General features: G+C 33.3%; 1 protein-coding gene across 2 annotated transcripts in view; it reads right to left on the bottom strand.

Annotated features, from left to right (window-relative positions):
* The window catches only part of LOC118732917, a 132,809-nt gene extending 119,343 nt beyond the window's left edge, over window positions 1–13,466 (bottom strand). Inside the window, exons 1-2 of one of the 2 annotated variants that reach the window (XM_036462042.1) lie at window positions 13,141–13,466; window positions 11,608–12,002 (exon numbers count right to left, since the gene is read on the bottom strand). In XM_036462042.1, the coding sequence (XP_036317935.1) occupies window positions 11,608–11,847 (240 nt within the window). In that variant the 5' untranslated portion in view covers window positions 11,848–12,002; window positions 13,141–13,466. The remainder of the gene's footprint in view (window positions 1–11,607; window positions 12,003–13,140) is intronic. The other variant, XM_036462041.1, reaches the window with a different exon arrangement.
* Between the last annotated feature and the right edge of the window lie 460 nt (window positions 13,467–13,926).

Raw genomic sequence — 13,926 nt, 5'->3', positions numbered from 1 at the left:
TTTTTGTATCTACTTCAGTTTGATCCTTTTTCATAAAAAAAAATAGCCAAGAGTTTGATTTTACTCACATATCGCTAGTTTATAGTGAAAAGTGGCTAAGTCCCCTAAAATGCCTCGTTTCGAAAAGGTTTAAAGTATGTGCTTGTTTTATTTCTTCCTGTTAATATTCAGAAAAACGCAAATTTGCTACGTCAAAAAGAAGTATAGGAAATTCGGAAAAGGCGAAATAATTCGAAATCTTTTAGTTAACCTTAAATCCTTGTGATACGTATGGCGGCGTATTGGTGTGCTTTAAACACGCAAAAAATGCACCTTTTCACTCTCAGCTTGTGATATGTGATGAATGGGCTCAGACTTTACTCCTTTTAACCTATGTACATACACAGTTGCTACGAGACTTTCTTGACCTTTTAATAATATCATCAAGGTCTCAGCACGAAGTCAAGATAGTCTTGCACGGGATGTTGGTTCTTCGGCTGATATTTCAAATAACCACTCTCCAGTTTTTCTAGTTTTTATGAATATTGTAATATTACATTCAATATTGTTGTTTCTTTTGAATGTAAGTGTCCATATGCAAAAATCGTTGGACCATGTAGTCTAGTATTTGTGGTATATTGGAGTATTTACAAAAGCGCTCCTCTGACATGCTGTAGCGGACCAACTCGTGTCTCTACACCAGCTTAATGATAGCCGATCAGTGCTCGTGCTTTAACGAAATGTGATTGAAGTTGAGCGTGCTGTTATTTGTTAGCTCCCAGCAGGTTCGGGTTCGAATGCCGTCGGAGGCAATATGTAATTTTTTTGTTTGTTTTTGTTTTTGGTTTTTATTAATTGCGAAAAAAATCGATAATTTTTAATTTTTCTAATCGTTGGAGATTCTATAATTTTTATTTTTGGAATCATTAGAGATTCTACAAAAATTATTGATTTTTCCACTCGAGATTTCAGCTTGCTGGTGGTTTGAGATTGTAATTTTTTTCGACCCAAGTTTTATAGGATTTAAAAAACTATCTATCTGAAATTAATTATTTAATGTAAATAAACAAAAGTTAAAAAGTATGCGAAAGTGATGAGTTATTAATCAAGTTATTAAAAATGTGAATCCGTATTTAATTTTTAACATCATAGTTAAACAATAATTTTTGTTATTTATGTTTTAGTCGGTCTGCGCTATATTGGATGAATATCTTGGATACTTCATCCACTTAATTCATCAATTATCTTTGAATATTAATTGGAATGCAGCTGAAATATAATAAAATGGAGTTAAAATTAATAATGTGTTCGCTTAAGACCCTGGCTGCCTTCGGATATGCATTCGAGCCATTTATATCATCACCCGTGCCAAGGAAAGGTGTTCTTATACTCAGAAAAAATTATGCTAAATATATTTCTCTCAAGACATTATTTGGTAATAGTTACTAAATCTTGTTTTGAGAAAAATTTATTTAGGCGACTCTTATCTGAGTGTATGAGCACTCATAAATTAACTACTTGGTTGTGATTCGAAGACGATGCCAGAAAAAAAATCTTTCACGAAAACTGATTTACTCCAGCTCGCCGCGAATTCGAAACGAGTCGAAAAAATATATTCGAAAAATATATTTTCTCGAGTTCGTCTCGAATTCGATACGATGTCGCCCTCGTTTTTGTGCTTATTGGGCATTTATAGTAAGATCAACTACGTTTCTGTTTGATTTTACTATTTTATCGCCTCAGTGTACGGGTGCAGGGATATGATTGTCTGAGTTCTTCTTGGTCAAATTTGATAAGCAGGCTTTTGGTATTAAGCAAGCATTTCCGTGGCACGAATACGATCAAACGATTTCAACTCTCCGCGGTGTATACACACTTTATGTATTTCCCAAACGATATACAAACTTCGGATTATTTCTGGGAAAATACCAACAACTAAAGCTTTTCGTATGAAATATGAGCACGAAAGCGTGCCACTTATGTGTACTTGGCGTATGAGTAACATTATTTCCTGCTCATTTTTCATACAAAAAATCTTTGCGCATTTTCATTTGACCACTCATTACTTCTTTATTTATCCATCGATTTGGTTCATTAGTAACTTGATTTGTTTGTAAAAGAGCAGGCTATAGCATAACTGCAAGAATTTGACACAGAACTTATTATTTTTTTTAATTTTTCTCCTGTTAAAATTTGTTTTTTTTTCATAAAAAAAACCGATTGATTAATTAATTTGTCAGAAACTATAAGTTCTATCGGAAAGCGATGTACAGACGGTTTATGGAAAATTTTGTTAGCTTTCATTTGTCGTATTCCATTTTCAGTTTGATAAATTGGTTCATGAGATATAAGTGACTAAATGGAACCACCCTTTGTTTTAAGTTGAATAACGGTAAATTGAAAATTCCCCGAAAACGTATCCATAGAATAAAAAATTAACTCAACTTTTGAAATCAGCGGGCGATTCTACATAGAAATTGGATAGTGGCGTCTGGAGAACAAAAACCAAATTAAAATTTGTGATCCAGTGAATGTGCTTTTTTCCTTAATCTGTTGAAGCCCAGAGTTATATTTCTTTCTCCAAAACACTTGAAATACATGATTAAGCTTATTAAATAATTCAATACAAAATGTTTTCACTAACTAAATACAAGTTGCCTCAATCAAGCGAAAGTCAAACAACTTGAAATTTTTCTACTACATACACATAATTTTCACTACTAAATATTATTTTTTTTTCTTGTACGCTGAAAAGAAAAGTTAATGCATAGTGCCCAGCGTTGAACTGGTGAGAGTGAATTTGGCTGGAGTTGTGTGCCATGTTACAGCTCATTGCATTTCAGCAATTTACGATACGAAAAATTCATGCAACTCCGATTGGCAGTTAAAATTGAAAATTATGCGTACATAAAAATTGATGCTTGAGAGTAAGATTTTTTATTTCATGCTTATTACTCCAGAATGGGTTAAAATGCCATAAGCCAACGGATTCACAGTTTCATGGATGGGTACTTATAGCTTATTGGATTTAGCTGCGCACATACAAACATACATACATACACACAAAAAAAAAAAAAACAAAGTAAAATTGCAACCCTTCAAATGCCTTCAAACGCACTTATATGCACTTAAATTTGATTAAATAAATTAAGTGTAACATGCCACATTGAGTCTGCGAAATATAAAAGAATATATATGTACATATAATCTGAATGAATAGATGAATGGATGAATGTGTGAACGTTTGGAAATAGTAAAACGAGAGAGCTCGACTCTATTAGACAAATTTATTTCTCTCTACTTTTGGGAGATGAGTGCGTATGAAAACGCAAAGAAAAACTTTTCCATAAAGGTTACGACCTTACCCAACAACAGCTAATAATACTAAAAGCTGGTATAAATATGTACATATATGTATGTATGTACATACTTATTTATGTGAGTGAAAATTTAGTAAAAATGCTTCCCCAAAAAGGTAGCCAAGTGGCCTCTTGTACAACAAAAAAAAATTAAAATACAAAAAAAATATATAAAAATGATTCCAGACAGTAGACAGCAACCAGAATCGTGCTTGATTAAGCCAGTGCCTACTCAGCAGTCTACTACGCTCCTTTCTCGTCGCTTCCCGCTCCAAGCATCTACAGCTTCAATTTAACTCAAGGTAAAGTTCAATTTTTCATTTACCCACACAAGCACACGCAGATTTGCATACATGTATTTATGTATCTATGTATGTATGTATGTATACTCATTTAAATTACTCACCCGGCCGCTACGTTCGTCATTTATACACTCACCCAGCCATTCATTCAGCTATTCATTTCTACATTTCATTTCATTTCGTGCGCCCGAAAATTGAATGAGTTTTCATTTCATTTTGGGCGATTGCCTTTCCTAAATTTTGAATTTTTATTTTTTTTTTTTTTAAAGCAGCGCTCGCTTGAGTTCACTTCGAGTGGGGGAGGGAGTGGGTATATTTTCTATTTAAAACTGAAGTGTACTCAAATGCGGTGGAGAAAAAAGGCAGAAAGAAAATAAAATGAAGCATACAACTAGGCGCTTAGGCGAGCGATCACCCACCCGCTGGTTGGTGCTGCTGCGGCGGCGGAGCTCCACGCTCGGCCGGCTTGTGTGTTGCCGTTGGTCGACTGTGTTGGTAACATTGAAAGTTTCCTCACCGGTGGCAAGTTCAAGTGGTGGCCGCGTTATGGCTGGGGCGTGTAAACTTAAAAAACAATAACCGCAAATGTAAATAAATACCTACGAGTATACGTACACACCGGCAATCATTGTGTATGTATGGATGGATGTATGTTTACTGGTGGTTGAATGCACCTTCAAGTGGCACACAAGAACGTGAAAGATGAGCTGAGAGTTGGTATTGAGTTGTGGCATTGAAATTTTGCAAAATACTACGTTGTAGCAGATTTTGCAAATGTTTTAGCGCCGCAAACGTTCAGCCCGCCCATTTATGTATGTATGTAGGCGTGAATGAAAGGAAAGGTGTTTACTAGTATGGGGGTGTGTGCAGTCATAAGTGTGAATGAGGCACGAACAATGTTGGGCGAGTGTGTGAAAATCGATATTTTCGAAACAGAGCGTTTGAAAAAAAAGCGTTTAGACAAGCGTTGGGTGAGGATGGCGAGAAAAGGTGAATTTTTATGTTTTTTTTCTGGCTAGATGATGGTGAAAATACATGGAGAGGGGTAGAGAAGTAGTTTTTATTTAATTTATTGCAACCAATATTAAAGCCGCTTTCAAAGGATTACTAGTTTTGAAAAGAAGAAAAAAATGCAAATAAATTGTTGAGAGGCGTGGTTTAATTGGTGGAGGCTTATTCGGTCGGATGAGTGTTAATAAGAGAAGATTAAATGTAGATATTATTTGTTATAAAAAATAATAAACAAATAGTGTGCGTGAGGACAATATAAGAAACAGCATAAAATTTAATAAAATTAATGAAATGAGCCGAAACAAAACGAAACGAAACACAATTAAAGAAATTAAATAAAATAACTTTATAAGAAAAGGGTTGAAACGGAATGGAATGACATGGGAATAAATAAAGTGGAATGGTAGGAAAACAAATGGAAATTATAAAATGAACACCTGCATTAGCATTTCATCTGACAACAGTCGAAAACATACACAGAATATGTTTAAACTTTTCTTAAAAATTGCATACATACATACATATATAAGGTGATCATCCATCCAGACCATGATTTTTTAATTTTAAGTAAAGCACTTAAAATAAAACTAGATATCTAAATATTTATTATCAACCGATAGAAGAATCTCAAGAAAAATGACCAGAAATATCTTTTCGTATTTATGTTGTTTCAAAAAGTACTCGAACATTTTCGTTTCTGCGAGTTTTATTGAAGAAATAAATAGACGACCTTTTTTTCTTGAGAGCTGCTAAAGAATTTAAGAAAGTTTGACGCAAGAAAATGTGTTTTTAATTTCTTGAGTGCCATTTTATATGAATTTTTAATTTTTATTAAGAGCTGCGTATATTCTAATCTTAAATTGGTTTACAGCTCTCAAGAATAAAATACTTGTATTTCTACACTATCAAAAAGCACTTTTTCAAGCGATGGTTAGATTAAATACCGTGCGGTTTAATGTTTTCTATTTAAAAAGGACGTGCCACTCTCCCAATTTTTTATAAATTAAATAACTGAACAACAAATTTTGCCGGTTGGTGGCGCTGGGTCGATATATTTCGAAAACATGCATTTACGATATTTCTGATATGAAAAGGAATAAGTCAGCAAAACTGTTTGCCGATAGGTGGGGAAATATTTGAGAAACACATATTTATGATGTAATTTAGTTCATAAGTGTTTAGAAAGTTTGTTTTAAAATAATTTTTTACTAATAACTTAGTTTTTCGCAAAATTTTCACATCTGAAGTTTGAATAAAAAAGTCGAGCAACAAATTTTGATTTCTAAAATAGTTTAAGAGCTAAGCTGGACACTCTATGTATGTTCTGTGGAAGGCTGTGTTATAATGTTTAAGGTCACTTTTGTTGTTTTTGGTTTTTTTCTGACTTTTTTTAGCATGGCGTACCTACTTGTCTTACTTGGAATAGCAAATTTGACAACTTGTATTAAAATTTGCAAACGTATATTTCAGGTTCCTGTACTGCTTTTGTGCGCTTTTAATATTTTAGTGAGTATGAAATTTTAAACTATGTAGACCAACGATATTTTTGTTCTGCCAGTGGAATTTAAAAGTAAAGTTTGATTGCAAGCAGCAAAGTGTTTCGCAATGTTCACTATTTTCAATTGAAAAGTATGTATGTATGTAAATACAAATTGTTGATGAATCGGAAAACTTTCTCATGGTCCTACGCTCCTACATATACATTTTTGCTGTATGTAGCACATATATATGTATGTATTTACATATATCCTGCAGCACTTTTACTTTTGCCAAACGAAATAGTTCATTTCCCTAAATATTTGCATTTACTTCTGTTCAGCCAGAAACAGGTGAGTTTGCATGTGTGTGTGTGTGTGTGTGTGTGTGTGAGTATGTCCCTGAGTGCTGCATTTCCGTTTTATCAATTTGCATATTGTTTTGCGAGTATGCAAATAATTGCATAGTAAACACGCTCACACTCACTCGCACAGGTATGCATTTTAATGCAAAAACTACATATACATATGTACACATACGAGCCTACATACATACATATTTAGATAAAAGATTTGGGCCAGCGAATGTTTGTACATAAATGCAACAAAGTATACAACAATTGGCCGTAAACTCGCAATGCATTGCAACAACTTGCGCCACGAAATGAGATTGCAGTTCAGCTATACAGCGCTGCATTTGGGCGGCAACAACACAAACAACGAACGGACGACAAGAGCTGTCAGCAATATACAAAATGAAATTGTCAAAATTGTCAAATACGAAGTGGCACATATGCTTGCATTACGCTCGTGTGCGTGTATGTGTGTTTGTGTGTGTGTATGCGTAGTTTGTATAGTTACTGCATTTCAAGTCAAACACATACATACATATGTACGAGTACTTTAGATTTTATTTAGTTGCTCTTTTCAAATTTGAATTTCATTTCAGTTTTCCCAATGGAAATATGCAACACAAAAACTTTTTGTGAAAATTATGCAATTTTATAAAATTGAATTTAATTTAAATACGAGTTGAGAGCCAAATGTTAGTAATATGTACTTGTATTGTTAGTTTGCATGGACTTTCAGGCCATCGATTCAGAGTGCAATTACATGATTGCAGCAGCTTATTTAAAAAAACATATACATACACTTACACTTGCATGTTTGTATGTACATTAGATCATATCGCGCTATGTACCTGTATGGAACAGAAATAACACAAAAGATTTAAAAAATGTTTAAAAAAATATTGTTTTCAGCATCCTCAGCATATCGACAACTGAGTGGAAGATTGGCCTATCTCGGCAGCCAGTTCGAAAACGCCCTGTCTCAGAAGCTTTTCAAGAATGCCCTACTTCAGAATTTTATTTAAAAACAACCTATCTAAGAATTTGGTTGAAGGACGCCCTGTCTCAGAATCTATTTCAAAAGGCCCTATATCAACTGAAAATACATCTTCCGCTCAGGTGTCGATATATGATTACCATGTGGCTCAATTAGTATATTACTGAAAGAGTTTTAAAAAAGTTTACGTACAACTATTTTTCTTTATTGTAAGCAGTCGTTTTTGAGTCAATTTTAATGGCGTTAAATGTTTTCAGAAAAAACATTCAAAAGTTGTAAATTTTACGCGATAAATTAATTACCTAATTGTAAATCGCCCGGTCTAATGCCAATATATAAGTATAAACGAAAGTATATGCAAACTAAATTGTCCTATAAACGAGTGCTTTTCATTGTGCAGTTCTGCTCTTCTGATTGGCCTCTTTGCGTCAGAATTAGAAATTCAAATTCCCAGCTGGTGCATATTTTTCAAATTATATTGGAGTCATGCATATTTACAAATGCAGTAAACTATTTTTCCAAGCTTGCAAGTTTGTAAGTAGGTATAGTTTAGGTAAATTTGGGTAAAATTGTATGCAAATATTCACAATGCCGAATGCGTTTGTACATAAATCTGTATGTATAGTAGGGCGGATCGATTTGTAGGGGCCCAAAAAAATTAACAGAGGCACTTCGCGATTATGATTATTTGGGTCATTTCATTTTGCATTTTTGCCCAAGAAACCATAGGTCTAAAATGAATTTCGAGCCAGTGATTTTTTCTATCTAGGTTTTTTTCAAAAAGGGGCTCACCTGTTCAAACAGCTGGCGAGATGGCAATTTTCAGATTTCAGTCAGAAATATACCAGCCTCATACTGGTTCAAAGTAGACAGAAAAATACTAGTCCAATTATGGCCCAAAACCACCACTTTGGGAGTCAAAAATTAATTCATGAATATACAATACAAACGATTGAATAAGTACACTTTAATATATAGCACATTTTTATTTAACTGCCTTAAATTTGCCAATAATTAGTGTTAAATATTTTGAATATTAATTAAAGGAGAAATAAATACATAAATATTTCAAACTTTCGAACATAAATTTAAATGCATTTTCCATTGGATTTTATTAAAAGTAAAAGCCTTCAGGTACAATAAATACTATATTTTTCATATTTTTTAATAATATTAGATATAAAAAAAAACATTTTCATTAAATTAAATCAAATTCATTAACTTTGCTCATATCAGTCCTTTCTTTTTAAAGTTTTATAAAAGTAATAATTAACGCATAAAATTTGAGATTTGGATAAGAATTAAATAAATAAATAATTCATGCAGTTGTTAAATATTCTTGATTTTTGTCTATAGTTTGGCTTGTTGATTGATAACTGAAATTAATCAAATAATTATATTATCTAGTCGTGTATAAAAAAAATTAAAAAATAATTAAAAAATATCAAAAATAACAAAATAATCATGTAATTAAAATTAATGAATTATTTAACAAATTTTTAATTAATTATTAATCATTAAAAAGGTGCTCATATTGGTATTTAACGGTTATCTCAAAAAACATGCTTTAATTAATATTCATTATGATTATTAATCATTATTTAACTGGCATGGTATAATTGCGAGTACGTACTCGCTTTAACGCTTTAAATAAAAATTATAATATTTTGTGCACTCTATTGTATTAAACTGTCGAAGTCAAATAAAACAGAGACATGAATAAATCGTTTTGTACTTGGTGCAAGTCTGGTCATTTACGAACTAGTTCGGTTTCAGTCAGGAAATTCTGGTTGTAAACTAGTATTTTTCCTGAGTAGTTGGGGAAATGAATAAAATAACTCCACAAAAAATTTTGCCCTTAGACTTTTTTCAATAATCACCAAAAAAAGGTTTTCTTTAAAAAAAATCATTTTTTAATTCCGTATTTTAAAAATATTTTTTTTTTACTTTTAACTTATTCTTACTACTTTTTTTAAATTTCAAATATCACTAAAATAAATCTTCTCTGATTCCTGAAAGATATAAAGTGTTGATTGAAGAAAAGAATATTCTATGGTGAGCTTTGGAATGAATTTTCTTTAAAATGACACTGAAGATGATGGTGCAACGCCGAAACCGGTTTGTCTCTAAACATATTATACACCAACCCTGTCGGAAACAATAACCACCAAAAAGAAAAAAATTACCAATTCAAGTGAATCAAAATGTTCATACACACGAGTATGTAATATATTTACATAAATATTATTTTATATTAAGATATTTTAAGTAAAATTAAGAAACTATAACAAAACTGAAAATCCGGGAATAATTTTCTTTGTTAAAAACTTGAATGGCCTTATTCAGGTTTATAGAGCTCTTTAAAGTGACATTTTCATAAAATTTTCGGTTTATAAAACAGTTAAAGTCTTCTTTATTTTTTATGAATTTGGCTATAAACCTTTAATTCTTACCGGATGGGTATTTTTTCTATCAAATTTTATTAAAAACCCGATTAGATAAAAATTATTTCTTTTCCAAGAGCAGATACTTTGCGTGATTTTAATTTTGAAGTAATCTACCGCTGGAAAGGTAGGTTAGTCGTAGTACTTCCCAGAGAATACAATTATGGGAAATGTTTTGTCCTATGTTACTCGGTCAAACACCCGTTATATCTGTTAGTGGTATAACTTGGTATCTGCATAGTGTTTTTTATATCTGAGGAGGAAGTCTAACGAAAGCAACTTACCATCGCTCATTTGGACTTAAATACTTACCTACATACATACACAAACACATATGTATCCACGAATGGACTCACATGCCTACATTCATACATACACATAAATATGTTCATTAGGCAAGGGCGCCCTGATGTGATTGCCCTATGGGCATTTGAAATGCAACTGTCCACAAATTACAACAAATCCTCCCCCAGGATCGCAAAGAACACACAGAGATGAACAGAAGCAGGGCTGCTCGATAGTTGCGGACTGAGGGCTGAATACTGAAGGCTACGGATTTTGCTATACAACGCTCCCTGTTGCGGTTCGACTTAGTCATAAACTGCGAGCGAGTGCCCGCAGTGGATTGGTGATTTGTTTTTCCAACTGCTTAAAATTCTAAGCGAGTACAAAATTAAAACATGAAAATGCGAAATGAAAACATTTTCTATACTGCAGCGGCGTACAGTGGGAAGAAATGTATCGTTTTGAACAAAAGTTTGCTGATTACATAAATCTGAATGGGTAAAAAAAAAATTAAACACTCAGATTGGTTTTCACTATAACATTTCACTGCGATAAATTTGAATTTTTATAATATAACTTAGAAAACTCAAGGGCTTAAGACTTGAGTGTGATATATTGCGAATTCGCAAACTGGACGAGTAAAAATTATTTATCCTTCTTCTATCTTCAATAATTAACTTGTACAATTTGCAAATTTGCAATACGAAGTGAAATGAACATTTTTTACATCGATTAAGATTTGAATAGTCAGCGGACTATTGTCCAAAACGATACATTTCTCCCCACTGTGCGCCGGCGGCGGCGACATGGCAAAGGAGCGTAATACGGGGAATGAATGAGGTGAAAAGAGGGCGAATGTCGATGGATATTGCGGTGGATGTGGATGAAGCTCTAAGCTGTGTTGCAAATACTCACTTAGTCACTCGAATGGTCTGTCAAGTCCATACTATACATACATATGTTCAGCAACCCCTTTGGCAAGCGATGTGGCACGCAAACAACAACAACACACACACGCAAATGCAAACAGCACAAACATATGTATGTATGTGAACACGTGGCATTTCGTTGCAAATACAATACATATATATCTACTTTGTACATGTTGCTGTATGTGTTTAAGAGCAACAACGCCGAAAATAATCCAACAAATCCATCAAAGTAATTGCGAAAATTCGCAAAAGAAAAACATCATAGAAAAAAAAATAAAAACAAATTGAAAAGGATTCCATCAATGCGGCACAAAACAAAAAGGGGATTTGGCTATCTATTTATTTTATCTTGTTGCAGATGCATGTAAACATGTGTTGCCATAATCGTACATACATATGTAGTTAGTAATAATGTTACATATATATATGTATATAACTTTGTTTATCAATAAAGTGATTTTCTTTGTACTTACCTTAGCCCAGCAAGCGCGGCGGCAGGCCAAGCGTCGCCTATGTTCGCGCGTCTCCGCCGAATTTGGTATTTTCAACGCCTTCGCCAAGCGCTGACTTTCAGATGGCTCGTCCACAATTGGACTGCAATTCGCTACATTGGCACAGAAAGCGCTCAGCATTATTAAGAGCAACATTGTCATGAGTGGCCTCAGCCGTAGGCTCGCTGAAGAGGCTGCACTTGTGGCAGCTTTTTGAGACATGTTTAAAATGTTTTTGTTTTTTTTTTATTTTGTTGAATAATTTGATTGTTTTCTATTCGAATGCGGATTTGGTTTAAATTTCGACCCGGAATTTTTTTATATATTTCTTTGTTAAATAATACTGAATTGTTTTTGCTGTATGTATTTTATTTCATCTGGAAATAAGTACCACAATTTTTATTAAAATTAATAATATGATTTGGAGATTAATTATTAAGCTCGGCGTTTATGGTTGCAGTTAGAATAAATCCTTAACTTTAAAAAAGTTTGTATTTATATTTGAGAAATCGGCCTAAACTTGTCAAGCTTACATATGAAAATCTATTTTTAACTAAAAATTTACCAGCCTTCTTCTTTTTGTGGCAGATTTGAGGATTTACAAACGTAGAATATACATATTTAACCATATTTTAGACCCTCTATATGTAATTTTCAGAAATTTCTGGTGTTGTCATCTTCCTAAATTGCAAACCCACTAACTTGATATTTTTACTATTAAAAACTTCTAATTTGATACTACATACATATGTACATACATTGAAGTATCATTTGTATAAATTTACTGCATACCAAACTCATAGTTTCTTCTATTTTTCTGTTAAGTTAATATTTTTAATATTTAATTTTTTTTATACTTCATTGCATTCTTTTATTTCATTTTTATTTAATTTTTGAATGTATTTTATTTCGGTTTGTTTTATTTCTTAATAAATTTTTTATATGTATTTAAAAATTGTATTGATTTTATTTTTTCTTTATTTTTTTTTGCTTTTATTGCTTACATTTCATATCGTAGGTAAACACAAATTGAAAGTATCTATTGTACAAAATGTTTACAATTCAAATGAATAGTTCGAAATTATATACTTTTTCCAATTTGTGATCTGTAAAAAAAAAATTTTTATTTTTTTTTTCTGTATAGAAGTTATAAAATCTTTCAACTAAGTATTCAGACTCAAACGAGCTTTTCCAATTATAATTCATATAATTTTCCATATGGAAGTTACACATACATATGTATGTATGTATGTATGTATATGTATGTATGTACCCCTCTGCCTATTCTCAGCTATTGTTTGCCAATTAAAGTGTTAAAATCTATTAAGTAACATTTCGGTAAACTATTTCTATGTAGTTGTTGTCTCAAAAGTAATGTAAATAAGTCATTTCATTGTTTTCATTACTGTTTATGTTTATTCACGAAATCGATTTTGCATATCCGACTGCTGCCCCGTTTGCCCTCGCATCGGGTGTAAAGTACAACAACAAAAAACACGTTTGGCGCTCACTGACCTCTAAAACAACAACAACAATGCCAATGGAGCCCAGCTGAACACGAACGGTGTCACGCTTTGATCGCAGTTTAATCGACCGCTTCAAAACGTGATTTTTTCGCAAATACACACACACACACACCTCTTTAAACTTTTTGCAATTGGCAATTTGCAAAAGCCAAGCATTGGCTGAGCAAAAAATTAATGCACAATAATATCTATCTTTTCTTTCAATCCAGCAGCAGTAATGACCAAAACACCGACGGCTTTGCGACTCGCTCACACGCACTACAACTACTATCGATACAACCGAAACCTCGGGGAGTCTACACTAAACTGTGTTTTGCAGAAATTTTCTACAAAATCGACACGAAAGCACCGAAGTCCAGACGTCAACAGCGCTGCCATCGTCGTGCAACATCGTTGGATATATACGTACGTACTATATCGTGCGAGTCATGAAGCGAGGCAGTTTCAACAACAAAAAATATATTCAACTCCTCTGCATAAGCAGCCAGTGAGCCAAGCCAGAGACCAGAGCCATCCCGGGCAGGCTAGCAGGCGAACCCGAATCTACAAACAATGCAACCACCACAAGAAGATGCTTATAGAGCCCAGCCACACTAATTGGATTACTTTGTGGAGAGTAGGAGAGCAGCGAAAGCCACACTCATGCCATGCCGGCGCTGCTGGCGACGCAGGCAGCAAATAAAACGTCTATGTCACACAGAGCAGAGCAGCCCACAGGCGCACAACCATCTTTTGGCTGCATGCCGCCTCATTTTAAAGCCGCTGCTGTAGCGCG

The sequence above is a fragment of the Rhagoletis pomonella genome, unplaced genomic scaffold, assembly GCF_013731165.1.
Source record: "Rhagoletis pomonella isolate Grant_MI unplaced genomic scaffold, Rhpom_1.0 Rhpom_scaffold_00002, whole genome shotgun sequence".
Lineage (NCBI taxonomy): Eukaryota > Metazoa > Arthropoda > Insecta > Diptera > Tephritidae > Rhagoletis > Rhagoletis pomonella.
This window is presented reverse-complemented; position numbering and strand designations above follow the sequence as displayed.